Consider the following 22,400-nt stretch of genomic DNA (forward strand, 5'->3'; position numbering starts at 1 on the left):
ATATCAATGTTTATATTACTGAATAGATAATTGAATAACCCTTCAAATGAGCTAGTACACGACTCCCATTCTAATTTAAAAAATTCACCGATTACGTCATCACGCTCAAATGGATGACGTCACTAGTATGATATATATGACGAAAAATCATAATTCAAAAATAAAAATCGGCCTGTCTCAGAATTTATTCTGAATGTCGCTGGTTTACTAAAGAACGAATTTATTCCAAACATTTGCACCATACTGTATCCAATATTAGTTATATTAATGATTATACACTATTTTGCTTGGAAAATAAGCCACAATTTAAGTTGGAAAAACAATTCATTTGACGTTTCGACTGCCACTTCTGAAAGTGATAGGTACCTATTAATATTTTGTATTTTGATAACGACTCCGAAGTGGAAGTCAAAACTTCAAATAAATTGAATTTTCAACTTAAAGTGTGGCTTATTTTAGAAGTAAATAGTAAATAAAGTAAAATTTTATTAATAGAGAGTACCTATACAGTATTTCAAGGTCAGTTTTCTCTTCAAATTGTCATTATGATGTGTGTTTATAATAAGTATTGAGTTTCATTTACTATCCTTGATCTTTGGGAACCGCATGAATATTATTTTGCAGATATTAAAACGTGAAAGAATAATGGCAAATGGCACCACCAAAAAGCAATGTTTGGTTTCATTTTAATGAACTAAGAACAAACTCGCTGCAATTTTTGCTCCAAAGTTTTAAAAAGATCAGAAAATATTTCCAATTTACACGCCTATTAAAAATAAAAACATGGTGGTGTTTTTTTTAATCAAGTAAACGAAAGAAAAGACAGCGAGAATACGAACAAGAGTGAAGACAATGAATCGAAGATTAAGATTTAATAAATAAATCTACTTTAAAATGTACATATCATATATTATGTCTGAATTGTCAATATGAATGAGTGAGATAAAATTAAATCATTAAAGTTTTGTATTTTGATAATGATTTCCAAGTTGGAAATTGAAACGTCAAATAAATTTAATTTAAAACTTAAATTGTGGCTTGATCCCCTGTCACAAAAAAAACACACCACGTTTACGTCTATGCAGATAAGGACACCTGTTGACGAGTAAAATATTTCTTGGATTCTCACCCTACCTTGGACGTAAATATATAGACCAGCGAAGTATTGATAAGGTTACCAATGATTCACAGTGTTCAAGGAATTTGTTCAACTTAGCCGCCCGTAAATATGACCCATAGACCGGAGGTATATTGTTACCGAGGCAAATTTTATGAAATCATCTTCCTTTTTCCCTTATGTACATTGGCAAGGCATACCCAATAAAAATGCCCCCGGTATAAATTTAGTTTTAAAATTTAACATTGTTGCCGATAGTTCTCAGTTCAATTTGTAGTCACCTTCAATTAAAAATGGTTGGAGTATAGTCTATGGCATTGAATTACATAGATGGTAATAAACAGATTTATTATATGAATTTTTCATTTGTTATGTTCCAAAGACTTTTAATAATTTTCGATTAAAAGGAATTCTGCCATATATTTAGGTAGATATGTTTCAGTTATTCAGTTATCAACAGGACACAAAACTCGCTATTTTTTTTTCAACGGTAATCTCTTTCTTAAAAGAAGTGTCAGCAGACACCAGGCGAGGTCTCAAGGAGGGGGCAATTGACCCCATTGACCCCACCTTGAATCCGCGCCTTTTTCTACTCAATTCCCTTTTATTCGTCCTTTTCAGGCGTGTCAGTAGCAATAATTGTTTTTCCTTGCCTTCTAGATTTCTGAATTTTTCTTTTTTGTGCCTTTGGAAATCCTCGAAAGATTTGTAGAGAAACAAAAGAAGGTTTATTATTGGTTTTATTTTCTGCTGGCGTTTCATCAGTTCCCCCGATACCTTGTTCCCACATAACAATGATGTTCGCATCACGTTCTAAGCATATACTACCAACATTCGTCGGAGTATATTCTTTTTAGTATATGTGTAGTACAAGCATAGCATCTACCTTAAAAAACATTCTAAATTTCATGTTCTTTGCATATACTTCAAAGTATATTCTCGTACCGAATATACTAAGTATATTCGTGTACGTAGGATCTCGGAATATTCGTAAAAGTTTATTCTTAGAATATACCTTTATCGAATATTCTTAACACATACTTATAAGTACATTCTTAACACATACTTATAAGTAGATACTTTTAAAATATCTTAAAAATAATTTGTATGTATAGGAAGTATAATATTAGCCTTATAGATTATCAACTTCGTTATTTTTTAGAATACATAATTAATAAAATTTATGTATGTAGGTAGTATTGGACGAATTTCATTTCAAAATTGTTGTAGGGTAAAAAAGTTTAAACATTAATTGTATTAACGTTTACATAGATACTATTAAAAATTCGTTTTCATAATTGAAATGACTTTACCATTTCGAGTTTATCATGAATCATTAGTATTTTTACATCCTTGGAATTTGAATTTAGGTACATTCAATTCAATAGGCCATTTCGCAGAACCAAAACGTGCCAAACTGCACAACCAAAGCAACCAAAGGCTTTGGCGTTGCCAACCGTCGAGTAAGCTTTTTCCGTCAACTTACCTTAAAAATTCCCACTTTTATAAAAAAAAACTTCCCTCCTGTTTACAAAATCTGAGAAGATATGTTGAATTATTTTCAAATATTTTGATTTTTTCTTAATATTTTACAATTTGGACTGGAACAGTAATTCCCTTTTGAGTTAACTTTTTCCCTTTATCACCGTTTATGTTGAAAATTCCCGCAAAAAAGGAAATTTCTCTCCGTTTGGCAACACTGACCACCGATTTTGTTATTCCACAATACATTCATAACCCCCCCCCCCCCACCCCCCATCATATTCTGACCATTTCTATTACCTGAATGGATCAGGGATAGGAAAAAACCGTAAAATATGAAAAAGAAAACAGGCATTATTTCATTATTTGTATCATCTATGGATCTATGCAGTGTTAAGGATGAAGGCGAATGATGTAGTACTAGGACTAAAGAACATACATAATCTGTTTATTTTGTTTGCGGTGCTTCAAAATACATATAATCTATTTTGATAACTCAATATTACTTAAATAGGTAAGTACATATAAGTATTATATAAATTTTAGTTACTTATTATGCATAGTTTAGTTTAGCTAAATATTATATAATGGTTTATATAAATAACTAAAATTTATAAATATGTACTTACTTTTTAAGTAGGTAATATTGTAGAATGTAGGTACTAACTACATTCTCATTTGCAATTAAAATATGTAAATAGATATTTGGTAGAACCAGTAGAACCTATAAAATGAGATTAGGTGATGCTGAAAACATACTTCTAAGCAATATAGCACTTGATAGCACTTTCTTAGAATATTCTTAAAAATATAATATTCTTCCCATACAAAGATGTGCGGTAGTACGTTCTTAGTATATAAATAGAAGGTTTATAGCACTTCCTTGGAATATTCTAAAAAGTACCTTCTTGGTATAAACTAAAAAGATGTGCGGTAGTATGTTCTAAGTATACACATAGAAGGTTTATAGCACGTCCTTGGAATGTTCTAAAAAGAACATTCTTGGTATATACTGAAAAGAAGTGCGGTAGTACATTCTAAGTATATACATAGAACGTTTAAGTACTGTAATGTAGTATATACTCAGTATCTGCTTTGCACATTCGCAATGGTAATTACGCACATTCTCAGTATATACTTTTTGTGAAAAGTATGTTCTATGAATCTACTAAGAACATGAAATTGTTATGTGGGTTGTTTTTCTGTTTCTTGCTCAGGCTGTTGAATAGCTGTTGGTTCAGAATGCTGTTCTGGACTGTCTGTAACAGCAGATATGAGGAAATCGTCACATGAAAATATTTCTGGATCAAAAGGGTAGATGCCAGTTTTCTTGAATGCTGAACTGATGTTCGTAGGTGTCATTGATCTTTCATGCGCAACTTTAACAAAACTTCCGACATTAAAAATATTTACTGGAATACCAGGGTGATTAAGAAGCCAACTTTGCGTGGCATTGTTATAATGTGCCTTAAACGATGAAAACATTGCTACATCTAAGGGCTGCATTTTGTTTGAGCAGTGAGGAGGTAGTGTCAATATTGTGACCTCATTCGACTTTGCAAGATCCAAGGTTTACATCGACAAATGGCTCTCGTGATTGTCCATAATGAGAAGGCTGGGGTTGTCACAAGAACTAGAAGAATATTTTATAAAATGTTTCACTACTTGCGGAAATAATTCCCTGTTCATCCATCCGGAGGAAGTAGCCAATCCCAACGTACTAGCTGGAGCATCTTGTATCATCATTTCCTTGAAATGAACTCTGGGAAATACCATAGCCGGAGGTAAGGCATATCCACCAGCACAAATGATACTGCAAGTCGTTACAAGAACCCCTCTTTCTCCACTAGTACATTGAGAGACCTGTTTCATACCTTTTTTGGTAAGAATTTTAGGAGCATGAACTGTGGTGGTTCCAGTTTCGTCCAAATTAAAGATTCTACTGCCATCACTAAAACGAGGCTCACGCTAAAGAACTGTTTCAAGATTTTTGTAAAAAGTTGAAACATTGTGCCTGTTAAACGAAGTAGAACGGAATAAACTGCAAGCTTCTGGTTTTCGACAACTTAATTCTGGATACTTTTCCTGAAGCCAAAATATCACTCTTTACCTGCCATTTTTTGATCTTTCCAATTGTTAGGGATATCCTTATTGTTTTTTATTGCTGACTCAGACGTGAGCTTGCGGCATTCCAGTGGAGCGTGAGTCCATAGCACAATCTTTGCAGACTCCAAAATATTAGCAACACCATTTTTGTTTATTTTAGTAGTATTTTGTATTTTGACAACGAAACCCGATTTGGGCTTCGAAACGTTAATAAAATTATTTTTTCAATTTAATTGTGGCTCATTTCCCATCTAAATAGTTAACCAAAATATAGTCCACTAAGGTTTTCTCTTCATCATATGTAAAAATCAACCTCACATCATATTTGGGACGAAAAACAATGTTTGAATAGGGGGTTCGCTTTAACTCTGCGTACATATCTAAAATAAAAAAAAAAACTATTAAAAAAACGTAGGCAACACCTTGTAACTCGACTGCTCGTCTTATAGGCAGATTTTCTTGAACAACCAGGCGCACAGCTGCTTTCATTTGCTCTTGACTGAAAGTGCCAATGGTTGTTTTTCGCTTACGGTTACGAACAATGTTAAACTCGGATGACAACTAAAAAATAAATAATTAGAACATTGTTTTGTGGCATGGGGTACAGTGAAACATGTTTCACTCTGGCCCATATGGACTTGTTTCAATCTGGACCATTAAGCACTTTTACCAACAATTAGGCATTCCAATGAACTGTCAAACATGGCCGGAGGAGGGCAAAATCTAATTTTACATCGACTTTAAATTTGTAAAGAAAATCCTGTTTGTTTGTTTTTTTTTGTTAATTGTGTAGGGAAATCTGCGAAATTGTGATAACAAATTAAATGTGAAGTGGTTTATCGCCTATAGAACTGAATTATCCCATAGTAGTTACCAGTGTGTGTCAATAACTACTATGGGATAATTCAGTTCTGTAGGCGATAAACTACTTTATATTTATTTGCTATCGCAATTTCGCTGCACAATTAACAATAAAACACAAAACCAAACAGGATATTCTTTAAAAAAACTGATGTAAACCCTATATTATTAAATTTTTGTCCTCCTCCGGCCATATTTATATCACGTGATTTGGAATGGTCAATTAACGTAAATTTCATAAATCAAATATGTACCTGACCCCACAACATTCTTAGCAAACATTAAATTACATAATTGGAGACTTACCGGGTTCAAAATGTATCACTTAAAATTTACTTGGAACTACAAAAACAACTTTTTTGACGCATATTAGATGATTCTGGCGGTTGTACATAACATGAATATGTAGATATTGGCGATTGTACATAAATAAAAGGTTCTGAATGTTTTACTTCAAACCGAAGATGTATTCATAATCAGCAATTACAAAAGTCCCTTATAATATTAAATTTAAAAAAAATTTTTCGCCATAAGGGATCCGCCATTTGGTTAAACAAAAAATAAAAACAGATTTGTAATCAGCGACCTTAAATTACCAAATTTGGATAAAATATTGCGCTTTCATTGATATTTTCAATTTTTCCCGCATTTGGGATCCACCATTTTGTTTTTCAAAAAATAATGCCAGATTAGTAATCAGCCATTCCAAAACCTACAGCTTTTGCATATGGAAGATTATTTGTGCGTCGGAAAAACGTCATGGTTTATCAAAAAATATATTCATTCAACTTTTTTCGGACATATTTTTAAGTATTTTTTTTGGTTCTGTTAATTTTAAGTTAGGCATTGAATTATGACACACTAGCTAATTAGGCGCTACGAAGTTCGCCAAGTCAGCTAGTATCACAATATACAGGTCTACTTAAGTTGGAAACATATGGGAAACTTTTTTATTATTAATTTTACGAAAAAAAGTTATTCTTCATAAAAAGTTCTGCATGCTCTAAAACCTAAGATTCAATCATTAGATGTCAAATTTTATCAATATTATACGAGATACGTCAAAAAATATGAATTTCGTTCAAGGGTAAAGTACCTTTATTTCTCTGAATATCGAAAATTCTTATTATTGAAAGTTGTTTGGAATTAAAAACTAAGATCAAATATGCAATTACATGCTTCTAGTTAAAAAAATATTTTACAAATTTTTCTCAAATTTATGAATACTTAACATCGTTTTTATTTATTACAAATATGATAATTCTTTTATGATTCATTTTACTAAAAAAAGTTATTCTTCATAAAAAGCTCTGCATGGTCTAAAAACTAACCTATCTCTAAATACAACCATGATATATCAACTTCTTTTAATTTTATACGACATGTGTCAAAAATATGAATTTCGCTCATGAGTTATGTACCTTTATATTTCACAATATTTCAATTAGAAGGATGTAATTGTATATTGAAACATTGTTTTTAATTCTAAACAACTTTTTTGTAATAAAAATTTTCAATATTGTGAAAAATAATAGTTATTTATGAAACAGTTCGTGAAGTATGCTTTTTGCGAACGCACGTGATGTTTAGAGCACGAGCGAGTGCTATACATCGCGTAAGTTCGCAAAAAGTACTTCACGCAGAGTTTCATACAATATTTTATCTACGATAAACAAATAAAAAAACTGTAACTCTTCGTCACTGGAATTCATTTCTATTCTACAACTTTTAGAACTTTTACATTTAAAAATTCTAACTTCTTTCAAACCACAAAACTGTCAAAACTTTTGTTGTAATGTATTGCTCACATGTCATCACCATGACAACGCGAAAGTTAAGGATACATATTTGATTATATGAAAGTGTGCCAAAAAACAGTGCAAAAAAGTAAATCCTATTTAAAATACATTGTTATTTCACGCACTGCTATCTATAATGACAGTTTTCACAAACTAAAAACTTATTCATATGACATATAGTAGATAAAGGTATGTACTTTACTCCTGAGCAAAATTCATATTTTTTGACATACCTCGTATAAAATTAATAAAATGTGATATCTGATGGTTGCATCTTAGGGCTTAGGACATACAGAGATTTTTATAAAGTATACCTCTTTTTCGCAAAAGTAATAATAAAAGATTATTACACATAAATCTTATGTGTAATAAATAACAACGAAGTTAGGTATCCATAAATTTGAGAAAAGTTTAAAAAATATTTATTTTTTTAATCAGAAGCATAATATAATTGCATATTTGATCTTCGTTTTTAATTCCAAACAACTTTCTATACCTAATAAGAATTTTCGATATTCAGAGAAATAAAGGTACTTTACCCTTGAACGAAATTCATATTTTTTGACATACCTCGTATAATATTGATAAAATTTGATATCTAATGATTGAATCTTAGGTTTTAGATCATGCAGAACTTTCTATGAAGAATAACTTTTTTTCGTAAAATTAATAATAAAAAAATAATGTGTGTGTACTTTGTACGCACGTAAGAAGTTATACTTCTATTATATGATTTCAACGAAATTAATATACTTTAAACAGTTTATTTATATTTTATTTAAATATTAAACTAATTTTAATACTTACTACTTCTCAAACATTTTTATTAAAACAGTGCCAAAAATTAAAATAATAAAAGAATAAAACACACACAAACAAACACATTGAAAAATGCCACAAATAATTTCTGAACAATGTAGGAAAAAATTTAAACTAAATACGTATTTTCTGAAAAAAAAAATTATATAATACATTTACAATCATAAAATGTATAAAATAAATAAAAAAAATAAAAGTTTCCATTGGGGGGTTGGAACCCGCTTATTAGCGCAGTTAGTATTGAAATTCATTCACCTTAAACTTTTACCCACGGAGACCATGTGTCATCATGTGCGAAGATTAACTAACTAAACGGATTAAACTTTTGACGGTTCTGAATTTAACCAAATTATTTTGATTTTGAATTGAAAGAAATATTAGAATACAACAAAACATAGAGTTAAATCTCCACATTGAACAATTATTGACAGATGATTTTAACACCCAATCAGATCCCGTATAACGTTTATACCATACTGTCTGTGCGCATGCGCGCAGAATTATGAAATTTTACTCTCAATCGCGCCTAAAGAAGTATAACTTCAAAAAGTTTTCCATATGTTTCCAACTTATGTAGACACGCTGTATGTTTTTCGTTGGCTTTAAAAGGCCTTTGTAGTAAATGTTACCAAGCAGCTCTCTTCTATGATAAACAGTAACATACCTATAATTAAAGGATAATAACTCCAAAAACACGTTTTGATAAAATTTTTATTTACTAATATACTAGGAAACTTAAATAATAAAAAAAACTTTAATAACTCATTAATTGGTAGCTTTAACTGCTTCTAATTCTCCAATTTTCTGCTTTTTAAATAATTCAACTAATTCATCTTGACTACTAACAGCAATATTTTCTGTTCGGGATAATTCTTCGTTGGGATATTTGGCTAAATTTAAATTTGGATCTTTAAATGTAAATGGTGTCCATGGTCCTTGAATGGAAGGGTTTTCAGTGTGCCATAACTTCCTAATTCGTGTACCTTCATGAAGTTTTTGCTGTCTTTTTAAATGTTCAATCCATTTGGTAATCTCTTCTCTTGTAAAGTTTCTACAATTAAGCCACTGAACCTCACCATTTACTAAAAAATGTAAATATTTGTATAAATGCATTACTGGAGTACAAATAAATCTATCACTGCTAAACAATCAGCTCAATGTACAATGTTAACAAATAAAAATACTGATCCTTTCTAATCATTGCTATAGACATAAAAAATAAAAAAGGAACACTAATTAAAAATATTTAGACTACAACAAATTTAAAATTAGTAAAACAAGGACATATTATGTTCAGCCAACCCTGAAAAAATACCCGCAAACAGAAGTCAGTGCCAGTATTTAGATTTTGTTGTTAACGATATAGTCGTTAAAGGGGAAATACACCATTCAGTTCCGTTGAACAATGTGGATGATTCAACCAAAATGAATCATGCATTTTGCAATTCAATGAAAGCGTTCAACAAAATTGAACATTGAAATAAGTTGAGAAAATTTCTACTTTTGTTCAACTTCGTTGTACAACTGTCGATTGTCGATTCAACCGTTTATTTCATTTTGACTTGCGCTGTGTGAGTTTCGTATTTTATTTAAAGAAGTACGTAATAATTTCATTTAATAATGGTGCATAGATGGAAAGACGAAAAGACTTCGATATTTCTCGACTAAAATGCACAAATTGAATCATCCACAATAATCAACCGAATTGAAACGTGTATATGTATGCTATTCAATTTTATTGAACAATGTAATTTAATCATCCACATTATTCAACCGAAAAGAATGGTGTATTTCCGCCTTTAGGTTTTTCCAATAAGCCATAATTATAATATCTGTTGAAAACGTCATTTATTGTACGGGTGTTCAAACAATGAATGGATAAAAATTAAGAATTTAGGGTTTTAAGAACAAAAAAAAAAAAGAAATGTAGAAAGTATTTAAGAAATATGAATGTTTTGTTCGGAATAAAAAAAATTACTTTTTTGCCATTACTACACATATAGAAAACACATAGTTTGTAGACTATGAAAGACTAAATTTATAAGCAGAAGGCAAAATGTATAAAGGACTATGCAAAAATGCATCCTAAGGTCATTCAGGAATTGATTATTCACATTTACAAATGAAGACATTAAAAAAGAAAATGGAGAACTACTTATTTTTTGAAGAACTTTTGCTCTCAGAACGAATTTCGAATAAACAATACGTTCTTCAGACTCAAAGATCAACAAAAATATACATTCCAAAACACAAGAGGACACAGATCCGTTATTGATTATATATTGACAAACAGAAACATCCACCACTCTCAAGTACTAGACATAAGATTTTTAAGCGCAGCTAATATTGGAAGCGATCACAACCTAGTACTTGGAAAAATCAGAATACAGCTACAAAGAAACAGAAAAGAAGACCCTATTGAATGTAAGATAAGAATAAAGGTGGAATAGCTACGAGACTTGTCAACACGAGATCTATACCAGAGAAGACTGCAAGAAGTACTGAATGAAAACTACATAACACCGGATGAAGACATAGAAGAAAGTTGGAGGAAGATTAGAGATAATATCAAAATGGCAGCAACGGAAGCACTTGGAGAACGTAAAATAAGTAAACATATACCAAAGAAAAGGAGAACACCATGGTTCAGTGAAGAAATAAAAATAAAATGAAGAATATAAAAGACTACGAAATGAATTAAACTAAATAGTAAGAAGGAAGAAAACAGAACATTGGGAAGCATTTTCAAAAGTGATGGAGCACGACTTCTATGGGATGCAAAAGGAAATGTGGAAAATTATACGAGGTCAAAGAGCAGAGATGAAGGAATTGATAGAAGTAAAACATAGTGATACAAATACATGGACAATTACTTAAAAATCTGTATCAAACAGCTAATCGCGAAGAACTGGAAACACCAGGATTAGAATCGGATGAGCAAACAGAAATTAAAGAGTAAGATATAACGAACGCCTTAAAAAAGATGAAAAATCGAAAAGCATCGGGGAAAGATGGAATAGCTAATGAACTTTTCAAATACGGTGGAGAGAGACTTCACAAAGAACTGAATATCCTGATACGTAAAATAATAAATACAGGAAGAGATACAGGAAGATACGGTGGAGAGAGACTTCACAAAGAACTGAATATCCTGATAAGTAAAATAATAAATACAGGAAGAATTCCAGAAGAATTGAGAACCACTCAAATGAGAGCGTTATTTAAGAAAGGTGATAGGGTAGACCCTATAACTATAGAGTGATAAATTTACTGAGCACCATAGTGAAACTCACAACAAAAATACCGATGAAGAAAATATTGGCGTGCATAAATATACATACCGGATGAACAACAAGGATTTAGAAATGGAAGATCATGCAAGGATGCAGTGTTTGTGATAAGGCAAATAGCGGAGAAATCATTAGAAGATAACAAGCCAGCCTTTTTCTCTTTCATAGACCTAGAGAAAGCGTTTGATAGAATACAATTAAAAGTTTACAAAAATTTACCACTGGATATCATAAAACTGATAGAAAACATACCTATATGTAAGAAATAGAAATGAAAGTCAATGCAATAATAACAGAACCCATAGAAGCAAACACAGAAATCAAGCAAGAAGATTCACTAAGCTCTCTACTGTTTAACATAATGTTGGACGCAATAATAAAACAAGTGAAGAAAAAAGAGGGTACAAAATGGACGAGAGAGAGATAAAAATACTCTGTTACGGTGATGACACCGTGTTAGTAGCAGAGTGCGAAGACGACCTACAAATATTACTACACGAATTCAACATTAACGAAAAAGAAATGAATATGAAAATGTCAGCCCAAAAAACCAAAACTTAGTAATAGCCAAAGAACCAATAAGATGCAAATTGAAGTAAGACAATCAAATTACACAACAAGTAATAATGACTTTCAAATATAGTTCAAGTAATGAAGCTTAAAATAGAAAAAAACCTCACAATTTTTACAGAATGAATCGATTTGCTTGAAAATTTGAGAATAAGTAGTGGTTAGTGCAGGGATCAAAATCTATATCATGCCAAAAGGCGCTTTTACTATGGGGGTGGTCACCACCCCATCTCGAGGGTGCAAATTTTTTCTTATATTTCAATCACAAAAGTTGGTAAAAACGTTCATTCTTAGCAAAAAACGTCCCATACATTTTTTTGATAAAATTTATAGTTTTCGATTTATTCGCATTCGAAAGTATTAGTTTTATATCGAAAAAATCAATATTTTTAATAAGTTTTCTGCTAATAACTCCGAAAGTTTTCGTTTTATCAAAACAACTTTACTTAACAAAAATGTACCTTTTGAAAAATAAACAAAACCGTTTTTTTAAATTTTCTTTAAGACGAATAGTAATCGAGCTATACTGTATTATATGTTGGCTCTTCTTCGTCAAATGCCAAATATTGTAGTTTCAAAGTCAAAAGACGGGAAAACTATGCAGTTTTCGAGGACAACTTTTTTAAACTAAATTAAAGCACATAAAAATATCTATCGCCAGAAATAAAAAAAAAGTCTCTAGCTCAAAAATTAAGTGACTTATAATGAAAAGAATGTCACTCCCTATTTTTTTCAGCGAAAAAGTGATCGCAAGCAACACCCTAATCACCACCCTAATTAAAATTAGTCATTGATCTTATTTGGTCTTTTTTAATTATGTATTATTAAAAGGTTCTAAAAGTTTGACCGGCTTAGAATGATTAGTTTAAAAAAAATGGAGTTAAAATTAATAACGAATTTTTGTAGTTTGAAAAAAAAATGGCCTTTTCTTCAGAAGAGCAAGATTAGCATCAGAGATACGAAAAAATGTTTATATATGAAATTGTAGCTGATTTAATTCCCAAGAACCTGGTTTGCAAAAATTTTTTTACGGCAAAAATTGAGTGAGCTATTGATAATAATTAAAACTTGTAATAACATGCAAAACCCACCTTTACTAACCCTTTCAAAGTCACCTCTTTTTGCGACTGAGGATTTTGAAAAGATTTAGTACTAATAAACTTATAGATCTTGCAAAAATTAGAAAATTATTTTTTACCAAACTTCCTGCGATTAAAAATAAAAAAGTTACGGTTAAAAAATCAATATATTTTTTGAAAAAAAAGGAGAAATCCAGTTTGAAGCATAATAATGTAAGTTAGCAGTGTTTTTAGTCATTGTCCTTATTCATTCTTATTTATTTATGTATTATTAATAGATTCTAGAAGTTTGGCTGGCTTAGAATGATTCGTTTTTTAAAAAAACTGAAGTTAAAAGCGAATAACGAATTTTTGTAGTTTGGTAAAAAAGGACATTTTCTTCAGAATAGAAAGATTTGTATCAGAGATACGAAAAAATGTTTAAATATGAAATTGTAGGTTATTTAATTCCCAAGAACTTGGTTTGAAAAAATTTTTTCTACGGCAAAAATTGAGTGAATCGTAAATGAGTAAGTATATCAAAAAACATTGATTTTTCTATACAGAACTAACACTTTCGGTAGCGAACAAATCGAAAACTATTAATTTTATTAAAAAAATGTATAGGACATTTTTTGCTTAGAATGGATGTTTTTATCAACTTTTGCGGTCAAAATATAATAAAAAATTTCCACCCCCGAGATGGGATGGCAACCACCCCCATGGTAAAAGCGCCTTTCCGCATCATATAGATTTTGATCCTTGGACCATCCACTACTTATTCTAAAATTTTCAAGCAAATCGATTTATTCTGTAAAAATTGCGAGGTGAAAAGCTTCAGTTCCTGACCTAATACCTGGGAATTAATCTATCAGCCGACAACAATATCGATGACGAGGTAAAAGACCAAATAATTAAAGCCAGTAGAACGGCCGAATGCCTAAACGACACAATTTAGACAAACAAACACCTAAGACTGGAAACAAAGGCCCGAATGTATATGTCAGTTATTAGGCCAGTTATGACTTACACGGTCGAAACAAGACCAGATACAAGCAAAACACAAAGACATCTGGAGACCAACGAAATGAAGATCTTAACAAGGATTTCTGAAAAAGGACTATAGGACAGGGTAAGAAGTGAGGAAAACAGACGCATATGTGGGGTAGACAATAAATACCTGGGTAAAGAACAGAAAAGAAGAGTGGAATCAACACATAAGCAGGATGTCTCAATCAAAGATAGTAAGAATAGCCAGGGACAAGTCACCGTTAGGCAGAAGAAGTATAGAACGCCCAAGGAAAAGATGGAATAACAATTTAGGGACAGAACGAAAGGCAACGTTGAAGAAAAACAGGCAGTACTGCCTATATAAAAGAAAAAGAAGAAGACATTTACTACACATAGCTTTCACTTGTCTCGAAGATATTGCCATTCCAGATAGAGACGGTATCAAAGAATTTAGCTTTAGGGAGACTCTTTCCATGTTATCCGGCCCTAGATGACCTGGTATGATGGATTATCTCCCAAAAATTTTCGTATGCGCATAGAAGTCTCTAACAATACAGTTTTTTATATTTTCACTAAGACTCAACTATTTGATGTCTTAAGTTTCTTCAGAATGCCTCCAGTAATAGAGAAGATAATTGGTATCATTTGGGCACTTACGTTATTATTATTATTTAAATATAATGTAAAACTTTATCATAGAATAAGAAAGAAGTTTGGCCAAGAAAATTGCAGAGAAAAAGTAAGAAAACCGTAAATCAACAGGTACAAACTTTCTAATAAAGTAGTTTATCTGACAAGAATCAACATAAATGTTGAGCTTGCACACCATATTGTAATAATACCTTAATAATTTTCATAATAATACTATCGTTATAATAATATAAGGGTCTATCTAATTAACAAGTTTAAACATTCCTATTTTTAAGAGGTTATTGGGGATAAGATTAAGTATATTAAATCCAGTCTACATAAACCTATGCTAAACAGAAAAGTAGTTGATTAAAAGCAGTAACTATCATGCAGAGTTGAATAAATGCAAGATATATCAGTTCCTAATGAACCAGTTGTGCAATGAGTGACATGAATGCTTGTAAAAGAATAATTATAAAATTAAACATTTAATGACAATTTGCAACAAGCTCCTGATGCATTTATTTTTAATTTAAATGCAAGTTATGAGATTCCATATTATATATTTTTTGCGATTTTTCTTATAAAAATACTTAGTGGAAGTAACTAGTTTTGAAGCAATTCATCATTAATACTTACAATATTCTGCTTTTATAATAGCAGTACGATGTCTTCTTGGTTTCAGATATACTACAACTCCAGGATTATTCTGAGCAAAGTTCACTAGGTCTGACTCGATATATTCTCTAAAACAGGTTATCATAAATTAAAAGTATCTTATTAATACTTAATACCAACTATGACTAATTTTACTTTTGATCTGACTAAGATAACAATTGTATCATGCTGTAGTACATCTGAACATCATGTGCAGTTATACAGTGTAGGAAAACGAAGAACTCAACATATCAGATTTAACATGGTACTGAATATTCTACTTTCATATACAGCAGACAGAAACATAGGACAACCTTAGAAAGAAGATGGTACCTTAAAAAGAAGAGACCTCCTTTACCAGCTGAGCTAAGCCAATTTTCATTAGACTGAATGAAAGTTGTTCAATTAATTTCATTCTCTGGCAGTATGACGGTAAGTCTAAGCCAAAAAAAAAATTTCATTCTTTTAATTTCATTAAAAAAATCTTTTCAGCATTTTTTATTTATTTTCCTGTTTTCATAACTTGAACATTTAATCCTTTGTCTCCGTAATCATAATAATCCAAACTTTGTAATTAGACATGAAAACCAGATATATTGTTTTTTACCCTACAACAGTAAGGCAGAGAGTATGGCACACTTGGAATATAGTTGTAGATGACCTGATTTATTGGCGCTAAGCGCCCAAAAAATCTGGGTCCAAAATTTTGCAGACGACATTGTAATACTGACTAGGGGAAAATTTCCCAGTACTGCTGGGAATCAGATGTGATATGCGCTTCATTGCATAGAGTACTGGTGTCTGAAAAAGAACCTCTCCATGAACCCTTCCAAAAATACATTGGTAGCCTTCACTAATAAGAGGAAGCTTACTGGACTGAGTGAAAGAAACCAATGAGGTTAAGTATCTAGGGGTAACCCTCGATTCCAAACTCAATTGGAGCACTCACATTTTAGCAATATAACCAAAAGGGCTAAGCTACTCTTCTGGAACTGCAGACAAGTTATAGGTAAAACCTGGGGGTTGAAACCAAAGGCAATCTGTTGGTTATACCAAAGAATATAGACCTTATAGAAGGGTACTGCCCTGTAACGTTTCAGCATAGGATTTTGTACACCTACTGAGTAGGTGCATGTGGCCTGGCAATGACTACTACAGTATTTTTAAGGGACAAATAAACGTGACCATCTGTTCCATTTAAACTCTTCTTCTAGGAGAGTATATATTCTTTGGTTATACTCATCAGTAAAGCTATCAACAGTTACTTATGGTTCATTACTATGACTAGGGTTTAAAAAGTTTTGCAATCTTGTGTGAGATCTCTCACCACTCTACAAAGACAAGAGCTCATAAATATAACAAGAGCCTTGAATAGTATAGGAACTGCTTTGTTAAAGGTATTACAGGGCTATCAGATAGCCAGACAAACACTACTGGGACTACACTTGAGGAATTAATTTTTATGATGAACTCACCAAATCAAAACTAGTGAGGAACTGCAAAGATCTCCTCAACAACATGACAGAAGACAATGTAGTGTCTTTAATATGGGTGCCAGGTCAGGAAGGGGTGCATGGGAACAGATCTGTTGGCAACACATTGCTCAAGACAAACCTTTGTAGGCACATAACCTTTCTGTGGCATAACTAAAACGACTACAGCGCAAAAAATGAAGTTCAGAAGTCCATGACAAGGAGTCATCAAAAGAAATAAAGAGCCACTCAAGCGAGAGATCAAAACGGTTACTGAAATGGTGACTGGGCATTACTGTCTAACAAATCACCTATACAAACTAGGTAAGGTGAAACAACCATAGTGTAGAAAGTGTGAAATGGAAGAAGAAACTGCCATACACATACTATGCCATTGTAATGTGCTGTGATGTGATGAAGAAATTCACTGGTCAACTGACGTTTGAACCAGAACAGAACTTTGTTGGGGCCAAAGGATTTTTAGAGTTTAAGAAAAAAACAAGGTATGGTATAAAGGTCTTATGAACAAGTGCCAGAGACAACCAAGTCTTGCCTAATTTAAGAAGATGGCACAGTTGTATACATGTTTGTGTATGCAGACAACACAGTTAACCTTCCGTGACTAACATTCGGTCTATGAGAGGTACAACTTACAATTTTTACGATTATATCCAAATCATTTGTTATGTATCTTCATCGCCATCAGTAGCTGCCTGATTCAGGTGCCTGTTTTTAGTGTTGGTTTGAGTCTTCAGTGTTAAGTGATTATGCAATTATCAGCAAATTTTGTCTCAGAGACCGATGTTAGTTTTGGTGTTATTAAATCGGTCTGAATAAAAGGGTAAGATTTTATTTATAAATACAAAGTGTTTCTACATTTTTAATCGTTATATGGGTTTCTTGTGGTGCTCTTTCATTTATTTTTTTGTTGTTTCATTTCACAGTTTTCTATCAGAAAATGGCTACATGCAGTTATAAAGTTGAACAAGAGAGAATTGGATGACTACTTGACGCAGTTTCATTTGATGTAGTAGAGGATAGTGATTCAAGACTAGATGGCAACCACTTTGAAGTTCAAAATGAGAATAGTGATGCGAAATAGAGATACATTTATTATGTCTGACGCTGACTTTACATCTATATTAGCAGATAGGGGAACGACCCGTGAACCTTGTTTTATTGGGCTAAATGTTATCGATGGAAAAAATATCGAGAGAATGTGTGAACAAGTGCTGATAATTTAGAAACCCAATTTCCAGGAGTAAAAGGTGAAGCTCGGTCCAAGAAAACAGTAATAGAAATATTGAGCTTTTGTTTCACAAAAAAATGAGATGTTATGTAATTGTTTTTATTTTCTTTGGTGTTTTGCTAATGTTTAATAGGTATTATTCTTGTCTAATTTCACTCCTTCAAGGAGTAAACACAATCCAACGCTTGAGAGTGTGTCAATGGAAACATTTTTTTTATGTTGGTCTATGACACCAATGTTAGCTTTAATGTTCAGAAAAACTATGTTAGTCGCGGAAGGTTAATGTAGTTAAAAGTATTGAATATTTGCAACCAGTGATCATGGGAAATACAGATATTTTTAACACATTGATGGACAGTGCGTCAAAGGTATAAGCAAGTGTGATACTGTATGTATTTTGCAAAGTGGAATAAGGAAATTGCTGAATTTCTTTTAGGGCTTTATGGAAATAATGAGTTTTTTTAAACATGTGAACATGTGCACATGTAAACATGTGGACGATAACCATGAACGCCATGTCACATTTCATATGCATCTGCAGATGTAATGTGACATTTGTTGACACTGATCTTTTGTCCACAACTTGTTATTTTAAAAATGTCGTCTATAGATGTTGTGTCACATTACATCAATGGAAATTAGATGTTCTGTCCATCAACCTGTTAAAGAGCTAGATTGAGGGATCAAAATCTATTAATGAACATATTTTTTAATAAAAATTATTATGAAATATAGGGTATATTGTGTAAATAGTATCATTAGCATCTCTGACAGCAAGATGATTATGGTGATACTAGAGAATTCTCTATTTGATCCAATATACAGTAGACTCGCGATTATCCGATGTAACTGGGACCATGACTACCTCGGATACGAAAAAACTCGGTTAACACTGAGATTGTTTATGTTGATAGAAAAACACGTAAATAGCCATAACTGTGGATATTTTAATTACAAAACTAATACAGTACTGTCTATAAAAGATAAAAACATTTACGTTATCAATATTACTGTTTTAAAAAGTCTTTGATTGATTTTTGCGTAAGCTTCATTCCTCTTTTTGAAACGGCGATGTTGCGCCAAGGTTGAAAGTTGTAACTAACCAGTTATGACTTTTGCCTCGGTTAACCGAGGGGCTCGGATAACCGAGGCTCGGATAATCGCGAGTCTACTGTATTTGTTTTGGCATTTTTACATCTCAAATAAATGAAATATACTGCAACAACGATAATTTACAATACAATTAATCAGTAGGGGTTTTAACATAACAATTAAGCCATTATTAAGGACATTTTTACCTCATTCCACGACTGGATCCATTATTTTTGCAAAATTTTAATACAATTCTTTGCAACTGTCCAATATAACGACCAATACCGTTTTGAAGAGGTACATTTATAAATCCTGGTTTAAGAAATATATTTCTGTGTGACATTTTCAATTAATTATTGTGTGAGTTTGTTTAAAAGTTTAAAGATTACACTGAAGCAACATTTAAATTTGCTATAACCTAATTCTTCTTTTTCGTGATGTCATAACTTAGTTCAAATATTCAAATATCCATCTCTTAAAATTCTATAATTTTTTATGTTTTATCATTACCTCTTTAAAAATAAAAATGTATAAAATTTGTATCAATATTTTTATGATATAAAATATGTAATAGTTGTACAAGTCATATTGTTTCCTAATTGTTTTTAATTGTTTAAAATATAAATATATTTTTTTAATATCAATGATAAATTGTAAAATTGGAAAGAATAATTCAGAATATTCATATTATCATTCATTTAGAAATTACAAATTTAATGGTTTTAAAATATATCTTTTTAGTGATTTGGTTTTTATAGTTCTGTATTTTCGAATTTCCTGTATTTTTTTATTTTAAACTACCACCAGAGAAATCAGACTACCACAGACATTTCAATCTGTCATTAGTAATGCGTCCATTTTCCGACAGGTGGAGGAAAGAGGGCATACATTTTTTTGTTTGAAAAAAACAGGGAATAGTAAAATTCACAAAAAATTATTATGTAGTACTTATATCTCTGTTTATATCTCTGTTAATATCTTTAACGTGAATTTTGTTTTACTAAATAGTTTATAAATTTGTGATTTCGGAAAGAAAATGAGTTTTTCGAACTATCGCGACGCGTCTAATATGAACATATACTGTTGTGTGTGTGAATAAAATACGCTAAACAGCCAACAGATACATTTGAAACTGAGGTAAGTTGTAAGTTTATATGTTTTACTTTATTTAATGTCTAGTGCAGCGATACTCAACCTTTTTCTTTCATGGGCCACATGTAGCTATTGGGTCTATTGAATAAAAAGAAGTATATTTGCTTTTACACAAGTATTTACTTAATAGTAATTGATTAAAGTCATTTCTTTAATGCTTTATTTAATTACTATTAAGTAAATACTTAAATACGAGGAAGTAAAAGCAAATACTTCTTTTTATTCAATAGACCCATGTCACAGCTTGCGGGCCACAATCAAGATGAAGTAGTATACAGGGTGTTTAATTGGGAAACGGAAATACTTGAATGATGAATAGAGGTAAATGAGGCGGTTCTATACATACTAAATGTATTGCTCCACCGACTTTATAACCGAGTTACAGGGTGTTTAAAGGCCGCGTCTCACCATCAAATAATTTGATCAAACTTGACGTACCTACTTGAGGAAGTACGTCAAAGTGACGTCACAGTTGCAGTTTTTTTGAAATTCTAAAAATCTGTGCTCTCACTATCATCAGTCTAGTTTGATCAAATTTTTTGTATTGAGTTGTCTAACTTGTTTGTACTTTATTTAAAATTAAAATTTTTCATTATTATCCACAATGAACACTCAGGATGTGACGTCACTAACTGTCACTTTCAGTTTGCTCAAACCAGTTTGATCAAATTATTTGATGGTGGGACGCGGTCTTTATCGATTTTGAGCATTTCTTTCTGGACCCATAACTTTATATAACCACCTTGTATATTTTTTTGATATTTGGTACACATATGTCACATTTAGAACCCAAACCACCCAACTACTAATCACAAGAAAAATCCAGGTCCGGATTAAACAAAATTATAAATCTATTGTGACCTTGAAACAAACATCCTGTATATTGAAATTTTCAAAACCCGTTTGCACATTTGAAAGGAGCTTTAATGAAGCTTCCATTTTTTGCGCAGACAATTTAATGACTTTAATTTTGAAATTATTTCGACATTTTTAAGAACTCGAAATTTCAAAACAAAAATTTTGATATATAATTTCAAAATTATATAATGTCATTAAATTATCTGTGCAAAAAATTGAAGCGAGCAATTAAACTTAGTTTTTTGTACTCTTTTCAAATGTGCAGACGAATGTAAAAAATTTTATTACAGAGGGTGTTGTTTCAAGTTCACCATTACTTTAATTTTTTTTTTGTTAATCTGGAATTGAATTTTTTTTGTGATTACTAAATGGGTCGTTGCAATGTAGTAAATATAAGTGTTGATTATTTTTAAAATGAGTATTGGTTCATTAACTTTAATAATTTATTATTAAAAATTAATAAAACCTTGCCTTTTAATCAGAGTTCTTAAAAATGTCAATATAATTTAAAATTAAAGTCAACAAATTGTCTACCTCACGCACAAACACGCCTCAAACACATCGGCACACTATCAAATAATTTGAAAAACACGTGAAATTTGAGAAATAATTTGATCACAGTGCGCTTTAGGGTCGATTCTCAGTATACCTCCCGTTTACTTTGCATATCCGTGGCATTCCGTTTCCATAAAATATTATTAAATACAAATCATATAGTATGTGCCCACTTTCCATTCCTTTTACCTACCATTTCCGAAGCCTTGCGTTCAATATCGGCCACGTATTTTTCGGCGACATCTCGGGTACCCTATGGATAGTGTGAATATTGCTATTACCTCGCGGTTCAGTCACCTATTTTTTTCTGCGACAAGGTGTGACTTGTCGGGTAGGGTTGGGTATGGATAGGGGGAATATATTTACATAGTGGTTCTGTCGAAGTTGTTGATATCATTTTGAACGACAAAAAATTTATAGAACTTGTCTGGGTTGCCTTTATAATTTGGAAAATAAAAAATACAGTGATAATACATTTAAAGACAACATAATTTTGGCCGGCTGTTGCGAAGGAATTAAAATATTTTCTTCATCCAGTATCTTAATTCCTCTTTCTAAGAAATTCTGATTGTTCATTGGCAGATTAATAACCTCTATGGAAGATTAACACGCCATCTTTTGC

The 22,400-nt window shown here is 31.5% G+C and overlaps 1 protein-coding gene across 1 annotated transcript; it reads right to left on the reverse strand.

Moving 5' to 3' along the window:
* Positions 1-8,881: 8,881 nt before the first annotated feature.
* LOC126884069 (39S ribosomal protein L43, mitochondrial) lies at positions 8,882-19,661 on the reverse strand. The gene is made up of 3 exons (XM_050649856.1): positions 19,420-19,661; positions 15,383-15,489; positions 8,882-9,266 (listed from the first exon to the last, which is right to left on the reverse strand). Exons 1-3 carry the CDS (start codon positions 19,554-19,556, stop codon positions 8,950-8,952), a joined length of 561 nt encoding a protein of 186 aa, XP_050505813.1. The 5' UTR covers positions 19,557-19,661; the 3' UTR covers positions 8,882-8,949.
* Positions 19,662-22,400: the final 2,739 nt, after the last annotated feature.

The sequence above is a fragment of the Diabrotica virgifera genome, chromosome 4 (genome assembly GCF_917563875.1).
Source record: "Diabrotica virgifera virgifera chromosome 4, PGI_DIABVI_V3a".
Lineage (NCBI taxonomy): Eukaryota > Metazoa > Arthropoda > Insecta > Coleoptera > Chrysomelidae > Diabrotica > Diabrotica virgifera.

Bases quoted from the DNA above. Each gene is read 5' to 3' on its own strand.
- LOC126884069 (XM_050649856.1), bottom strand. From the start codon at position 19,556: ATGTCACACAGAAATATATTTCTTAAACCAGGATTTATAAATGTACCT. The intron at 15,490-19,419 runs GTAAAAATGTCC...AACCTGTTTTAG, and splicing joins GGATCCAGTCGTGGAATGAG to AGAATATATCGAGTCAGACC. The intron at 9,267-15,382 runs GTAAGTATTAAT...TACATTTTTTAG, and splicing joins TATTATAAAAGCAGAATATT to TAAATGGTGAGGTTCAGTGG.